Source organism: Melanostigma gelatinosum (genome assembly GCF_949748355.1).
Source record: "Melanostigma gelatinosum genome assembly, chromosome: 1".
Classification (NCBI taxonomy): domain Eukaryota; kingdom Metazoa; phylum Chordata; class Actinopteri; order Perciformes; family Zoarcidae; genus Melanostigma; species Melanostigma gelatinosum.
The window spans coordinates 7474429-7483277 of record NC_136634.1 but is presented as its reverse complement, the minus strand read 5'-3'; the positions used below and the strand labels follow the sequence as shown (position 1 = coordinate 7483277).

Here is an 8849-nt window from a genome sequence, read left to right as displayed (position 1 = left end):
AATTGCTTGATCAGACAAGGCAGCCCTGACTAAACCAATTTAGAGGTGACAGATAAAAGTCATTTGTATTCTTTCACAGGCAGAAACCAATAACCAGGAAGCCAGCAGGGAAATATTAGAGTGATGCTGAATCTTGGAACTCCTTTCATGGTATTTCAGCAACATAATATACTCTGCATCTTAACTTGCTGATATATTAAACTGTGTATTGGTGCCTGTGTTCTGTTTGCAGAACACATCAGGGAGAGTTATTCATGTTGAGTTATTCATGAGCTTTTCCCAAGAACAGACTGAAATAGTATATTGTGATATATATTCTGCTCTGACTTTAGCCGAACCCTAACCCTAACCCTAACCCAACCCTTTTCTTCTTGTTATTTGTTCCTCATATGCAAGTGTGTTGTTTAAACAACCCTAAAATGTACAAACCAGAAACAGGATTATAGATACTCTACATTTCACAATGCAGCCAAACCTACTCAACTTAACTTTTCTAAGCAGAAGTTAAACACATTTCATGTGGTTTCAGTGGTTTATTTAGCAATCTTTTGACCACAATTGTTTTTCCATCAGGTCATGCTTGTTGCAGCAAATTGCGACGTAAGACACACATTTCTATATATATTCTTCTCGTGGGCAGAAAATGTCAGTTGGCGCATGACTTTGACTAGGCTTTGTGTCATCTTCAGAGAACTGAAAGCAGACTCTCATAAAGTTTCCTTCCCACTCAAGATTCACTTCTCTTTAAGGGCTCGAAGTCTGTCATTGACGTGCCAGTTATATTCTGTGAGGCTATTGTAACGACTCATCTTGACGGGACTGCTTCTCCACCAGGGCTTGTAAATCAAAGATTAAACTAGAGAAGGGAATCATTACGGTCAAGTGATTGGTATACGGATACCTTGGTCCACTCCTGTATATCATGGCGTGTTTTGTCGCCACACTCGGTGTCATCATTCTGTCGGGATTCATCAACCTCACGGCAGCAAACAAGGACACTTGTGATTTTCATGCTGTAGTTGGACAGAGTCTAACTCTGCCGTTTGTCTATGAGGGACTGGCAAACTCACATGTGCTGAGATGGACTCATAATGGCACGATCATTTTATACAAAGAACAAGGCAAGTTGTCTGCTGGAAAGTCGGAGGACATATCTACAACTGGATCTCTTTTGCTGAAGAACCTACAATTCTCAAGTGCGGGGGCGTACCAAGCAACAGTGCTGAATCCCAACGGGACTCTGGCTAAAACGTGGACTGGTCGTCTCTGTACGATGGACAAGGTATCGAAACCTCAACTCAGCTACACTTGTGACCTCAAGTCTGGTGCTGTTAATCTAAATTGCCTCGTAGCGAAACCTCAGGGTTTGGTGTTCTCATGGACCCTCAATGAAAAGACCTTGACCAGCGAAACAAGACAAACCCTGAGCATATCGCTGGCTCAGCTGAAAGGGGAGAGGAGCTTTACATGTAGCGTGGCAAACAGAGTCAGCAGGGAGAAGAGTGACACTGTCCGGCCAGCATGTACAAGTCCAGCACCACCATCAATCTGTTTTACATCCAAAGCTGTTTTGGCAGTGCTAGCAGGAGGAGCAGGTCTGATTCTGTTGTTGCTCATCTTAATCATCGTATTATGTTGCTGCAACATACGCATCAAAACCCAAATGCGACGCAGGGATGAGGGGGAGATGAGAATGCTTTCTCTAAACAAACGCGAGCCCGACTTCATCAGCCAAGATTATGAGACTCTGCACCCGACTGAGGACTCTCCACCCCCGAGACACAATTCTTCACCCGGATCCTGTTACGAGAACGTTTCTCAGCCTGAAGCTCAGACTGAAAACAGGTCCTTACAGCTATCCACAGCTGCCGGAGGACAACCTTCTCCTGTGCCGAAGCCGAGGACGAAGAGCCCCCAGACAGCAAACATCTGAATCTACCTCCCTCTCTTACCATCCTAGAAACTTGTGAAAATTAAGACAAAGATGCATATTTCTTTTAGCTTTTTAAACATACAACTGAACCAAAATGAAGAAAATCGCTCAAGAAATGTCTTATTGATGTCCACAATTATAACCGACACTTTCTTTATCTCTGTAATATTCTAGCATATTCCTATCATGACATGCTGTGTGCGCGGGAGGCAGAATTTGAAGCAGTATCATCTTCATTTACCCAACAACTTTAAATATGATATCATGGCTTATCTCTGTTGAAGTTTTGTTGTTAATTTTTTCAATTTAGCCTTTATAGAGGTGGGGGTAAATGGTTGGTGGGGAATATAAGGAGAATCATTCTTATTTGTTAATGTTACTGCTAGTCTTACCAGCTTTTTTGTGACTTCTCTGCAGAGTCAATGTACTCATGAATGTGTCTTATAAATAAAGCAATTTCCAAACAGAAAGAGAGGTTTGAGTAAAATATTTGATATTGTAGATTTAAGGATATTGCTGGTGATATTCTACATTTTCTTAACAAATCCCATTTTTCTGTCTTTCAACACTCTTTAAAAAAAAGATATGAATGTAAACATACATTAAAAAAAAGATACAACATTTAAAAAAACAGCTGGGCACTGTAGCTTTCAACAAATGTTTCTCAAACGAGAATAAGTTGCGTAATTGTTGGGTACTTAGTTCAGCGGTGGATTAATACACATTTGGTGCTTTTTTATAATTCATCAACAACAATGGTCAATGGCTCAGAGACACAGGTGATTTCAGACTTTTAATACGCAGACAGAGTTTGTTTTTGTAAATTGTATTAGTATGGTATGAGAACTATTGTATCTTAACAATCACGTAATGGACAGAAATATAACAGACACAACTATTCACCATCTGACCTTACATTAGCATTTTATTGAATGAAGATTCTTTTTCTTCACTTTTATCTTAACAATTGAGTTTATGGAATATATTTTCTGTAGTTTAAATATATGGCGTTTGAAAAAAATGTGATCGTCAAAATGATCTTATATTTGGACAGAAAAGTGCTAAAAGTGAAAGTTATCCGTGTCAAAAACAGCCTTTTGTTCCAGCTTCTTACACGTCAGCATATTAAAATTTGCTTGCTTGCAAGAAGTTATTAAAGGGAAAAAAAATCAATGGAGGAGTGGATTAGCAAAGGCAAATATCTATTATGTCCAATGGGTAAATGGTAATCCACACATGAAAGTGTTTGCTGTCCCGCCTAATGCTGTGTGACAGCCACATAATGCAATCCCCATGAGCGTCATCGCCTAAAACTTACAAGCCAATGTCATCTTTTGTCAGGCCCTGCTCCACTCCTGCTCTCTTTACACGGCTGAAATTTCAGTCCAGCCGGCAGGGATTTGGCAGTAAAGCTGGTATCTGCTCCCGGAACAATGCCACTTGTCTTTCTTGAGAAACACAGAGACTTTACTGGCAACACGCCACATGACTTCCCCTCACCAGCCAAAAATGTGCACCATATACATAGACAGACCAACACATGTGCACATACATAGGCATACTGTATTCTCACGAGGGACTACATTTCAAGATACAACTTAATGAAACACATCTCATATGGCTTTGCCAGATCTGCCCTGGAAATGGAAGGGAAATACCTCTGAAATGTGTTTAATCAGTGGCTCTTGGAGTCCAGAGGATATAGCCTTTTGATCTTGGAGTGTGTGTGTCCAGGAAAAAGGGTAAATTACCCATGGAAAGTATTTATACTCATGTCAGATCATTCTTATAACAGTTATTTCATTGTCACGGGCTGCCAAGTCTGGGGAGAGCAGCCTACAAACAAAATCAGAGGTCAGCCAGCGCAGAGGCCTTTTTATCAGATTCGTCTGAAAATACAGAGATGATTATGACCTATTAACATTCTTGAACCAACTTAGCACTCTTTGACCTTCGTCCTCTTTCTGAAACTCAAAGCATACAAAGCAGTGAGTGAGTTAAGACACAATCTCCCAATCAGTCCCAAGTTTATTGTCAAAGCAATGTCCTGAAAATCAAACAGATATAATGACTTTGTACACCATTATGTTTAAAGTAATGGCCTGTAAACGTCATTACATAGAAAATATGTAGAGAGATTGGGTTGTGGTCTTGCTCAGCACATTATTATTGCATTAAACAGTGCTAAGCCATTTTTCAGATGTCCCATCAATCAAACTCACACTATCTGTTGCCAGTCCTGTTTTTTTTTAATCTTTTCCATCTGTTCATCTCACATTTCTTGCACACTTTCTCCACACTGTACATGCAATTTGTGGACTGTCTCGGCATTGTATGTGGCTGTCTGCAACACACCAAATCAATTTCACAAATTTGCTGAGGAATCAGGCTGCAGCTGATTTTTAATGGCGGCAGAATACTTTCCAGACCTCAGTGATATTTAGCACCTCACAGAAACTGGATGTCTGAGGCCAAAGCAATGCTTTGTGGGAAGGAGTTTTCTAACGTCTGAATCTAAATAGGTTTTATGTCTGAATTGGCTGCCCCAGCTGTTTGAAAATGATTTACTAAGTTAGTGTGTAAAGTTGTTCCTAAGATTGTAGTTACTGCTAGTTAGTTTCAAACTAGTGATTTACTAAAATCTTTTGCAAGAGAACATTTTTAAGGAGCGATCAAAAGAAATGCATGTAAAAAGAAAGTAGCTGCAGCGTCACAAGATGAAACCTAACTTCCATAAACAACATGATAGTAGACTAACTTTAGTCTACTAGGTTCGGTTTACATAGCAGTTACACCTGGCAGTTACTGGGTGTAAATATTGAACAACTAATCTCTATTTAAAAACGATAGTTTATGTGGTACAACCTCAGATGTATTTAAAGAGCTTTTGATATGGCACAACTCAGCCTTGGTGTCAATTTGCCCCGGTGGGCACTCGTAGTATTGCAGCAAAAACATTCTTTTTCCCAAATACCTCCATTATAAAAGTCCGTAAAACTGTCAGCACACCTCGAACAACAAACAAAGGCCAATTATTGTTCTTGGATTATTCATCTGTAAGCCATACAATTATTTATGTTTGTAAAATGTTCCGAGTACAAAAAAATGATTTGCGTGACAACTTCCCAAATTAAAGTCAATGGGCTGAGTGGGAACATGTGGGCAGGGGAAATGCATATGTGCAGTGGGCTGCACAACATTTTTTAGGATTTATGCCCTAGGTGAGCAATTGTCATGCAAGTAAATCAGTGCCATCTTTAAGTATGATACATCCACCATGGGTGCAACACATTCTCTACTCAGTAAACACTTAGGTCTGCGTTACAGGCTAGGAGGGATTTACCAGTGTCTTTATCAGCAGGCCAGACACACAGAATTGTGGAAGATTAGGAAGAGGACCCCGACTGGAAGATCTTTGGTATGAGTCCTTAAAGAACCTGAAAAGCATTAGATACATTTTGCACAGGCTTAGTATCCTATGGAAAGGATGTTGACTGACATTTTGGATGAAATAAAGTGGAAACCAAAAAGCTCAATTGACAACAAATCCTGTCCTAGAAGTATAACCGTCGTCTGTGCTTCTTTGTCATCGTTACACAAGGATAGCGTGTTTAATCTCTGTTCATTAAAGGATTTTCTTTTACCGGATTTCCCTTGCAGAGCAGTTCTTTGCACCCTTGCCAAATACTCCATCATTGTCTACTTTGACATGGCGGAAGAGATTCCTGTCGAGGTTAATTCCATGAAAACCCGTGACGAATAGGCTTCCAACGCGTCTCTGATCTGTAGCCTAACTATTTTATAATTTCGTCATGGATAACTCGAAGTTGCAGAAAACACATGTTTTTAACAACGCGTTGGAAGAAAAATAACTGAAGAATTGCCTTGAAAGTTTTGATAGGTTTTTCGGGGATTCATTTTTGTGTTTTATTTCAAAGTCCTTTCTAATGCCCGCACTTCCAAAACAGCTCATTACAATTGAGGTCTGCATTGAGAAATCTAAACACGCAAATCAGGCGAAATCTCTGTGTACTGCTTCAAATTCACCATGTCATATGCCCAGGAAATGAAACATGGGGGTAACACAGGAAGAAGAGATGGATAGAATCACTGTTCAGGCCACAGTGACGGTGTCAGTGAGTAGAACAAATATTCCCATCATTTCATTCTAATGCCTATCAGCAGCTGCTCTGAGCCAAAGAGGCTGGCGTGTGAAAAGACAAAAGACACAGACAGGAACACTGCTGCCATGCCAGTGAAGGAATGTGACAGCACCAAGGTCTGCAGACATGATACAGAACATCACCGCTTCCAGCAGATACTTCAGAATACTTACATGAAGATGCTGCATACTAAATACTGAGTAACACTTTTGAGCTGTAGGAATACCAGTGTTGTCTTCTGTTCAGCTCGTAAGAAGCTGCATGAGGACAATAGGCCTCATTCACTAATTGCCTATACAAGTGCAATTTTATAGCACTAAATATGGTAGAAGTAGCCGATCATTATAGGCTAAGGCAATAAAAACAATGAAAGGACATTCTCATAAACTCCATTGTAAGCCAGGACTATAGGTCACTCAGTTATATTGTATAGTACGGTTAAACCATTTTATTAAGATATTCAATACACATGGCCATGGATTTAAATAGTGTTATCTCATAAAGTCTTTTTTAATGAAAGCAGTTTGAATATGCTACGCATTGTTCATGCATTGTCCGGGGCAGTTCTGAATTTATAGGCAGAGTGCGAAAATATTGATGAAGCACAGATTTGTTTGTGAATGAGGCCCATTGTAACTTTAGGAGGTTTATGCTATCTCTCATCATTCCATTCTACCCCACCACTCTCAATATGGGGTATGTTAAAATCAGCAACAGAAAATAGGAATGAAAGTTCTCATTCACTGCTGTTATGGCTTCCCTCTCTTTTATTAAGTCTCACCAGGCAGTGTTTATTTAGCATTCATTTTCTGTTTTATGAATCTTAATGAGTGTGGAACCATTACCCCATTTCTAGTCCCACAGTTAGCCCTACATGGATGTAGAAACCTCTACATCTGGCTCCAGGTAGATCTGACAGCCTGTCTCCATCTTGGGAGCTGCTACAGATTCCAGGTGAAGCTCCCGTTTAAGGGATGCGTCTAAACAAACATTCCAGTAGAATCAGCTGTAGACAAAAGAGAGGGGTAAACTCCAGTCCACAAGTGCTGTAAAGCAGGCCTGTCATTTCCACTACAACCCGAGCTCTGTAATAAAAATGCTTCCATCAGCCAAATTACCCATCCATGGGCTTGCACCTGATATAAATCAGATGGAAGAAAGATTCCACCTTCTGCTTTAATAAGCATCTTGTGTGCACAGACTCAACATTCATACAGAGATCAAACGTTTCTGTAACATTCTTGGAGATATGAGGCCTGTGTGCCAACACAAAATTGCAACCTGGCAAAAATAATTAAAAAAAACATTACACCCCACTGTGATGTGCATTGTGCAAAATAAGACTTTTTTGCTTTGACGTGTGGGGCAAAAGCATTTAAGATGGTTCTCCCAGATAACTGTAATACCTTTTGAGGAACACCCAGAAGAGATCATTTGGACAGTTTGAAGCCTTTGTCCTGGTCTACGGGTCTATCTCCTCTCAGAGAAAAGGATCCCATAAGCCTCATTGTGCGTGTGGATTCACGCAGCGATAACAGCATGTCAGTGACGGGACGTGCAACAATAGTCGAAGATGAGAGAAGTGTAAAGCTGCGACAGAGGGCTTACAACACAAGGTTTTGCTGTGGCTATGCCATCTAGCAGAGCATCAACACAACACTCCAATGGCCTCTCTGTGTGGCCTTGGTTTCTTCAAATGTCCTTAAAAAGTACTCCGTTATAGATAAGAGCTTTGGAAAAATGTGTGTTTGCAGGTTATTTATTGCTGCCATGGAGACAAACCAATTCAAGTTGAGCAAGGCAAAAAGACAGACATTACTACACCTCTAAATGAGTAGTAAAGAATTACATTGCTGTTGTTGGAGCAGCCCGGTCTCACCAAATGACACATGAATTTCTAGTCATATATATAAGTCATTTTTCGCCATGTGGTCTGTAGTGACAGCAATGTAAATGCATGAATATGCTACGCTGAGAGAAAGTTGTGCAGTATAAAGCGTGAGAAAGAAGACTTGTGGCGGGTGAGGTGGAGAGGGAGGAACACAGTAATTTCTACCAGGAGATCGTTCTTCGTGTCTCAAAATGTTGGCGAGTTATTTTGAAGTTGCGTTCGTGATGTTCGTGGCGTGTTTTCCGGACTTATGTTACGTTGTCGTTGGTCAACATATCTTTCTTATGTTTTTTCTCAACCTCAGGGGTTTTGTTGCCTCAGCCCAAATGTGGCCGTTTCGCGTTGACAATGTGACGTAAAATGACAAAAAGCCCAAAAATACATAATCATGATCCGCAGAATGTTCTGCTATTTATACGCATTCCCATGAGATTAGGTTGGTGTGAGACACATGCCATTTTCAATCTTTTACATTCACTCCTAATCACACAATTAGGTACAAAGTATGAGTCACTTTAAAGTGTCTTTATAGGCAGTCTGTGGCCAGGGAGGATAAATAAATAGATGTCATAACAATAAAACATTACTATATCACATTAGTACATATTATATACTACAGTATGATTGTAGTGATTTACAAAGAAAGCATGTAATGGTTGATACCAAGCTGTTTAATTAGAATACATCTAATCATGTGTCTAACAAGTCTTCTGGGCCAATTAATCGGAGTCGTATCTGGTGCTTATGGCGACTGACAGTCTGGTCTAAGTGGCCACTGATGCTGCCACTGTGTGCCAATAAATGTGTCGCAAGCAGCTGGGTGGTGTAGCCCACGTCGTTGAGCTGTGGCACCATATGGAGT

General features: G+C 40.3%; 1 protein-coding gene across 1 annotated transcript; it reads left to right on the top strand.

Moving 5' to 3' along the window:
- The first annotated feature begins 851 nt into the window (after positions 1-851).
- Positions 852-2226, top strand: LOC306776073 (uncharacterized protein). The gene has a single exon (XM_079266658.1). It carries the CDS (start codon positions 923-925, stop codon positions 1931-1933), a length of 1011 nt encoding a protein of 336 aa, XP_079122784.1. The 5' UTR covers positions 852-922; the 3' UTR covers positions 1934-2226.
- The last annotated feature ends 6623 nt before the right edge of the window (positions 2227-8849 follow it).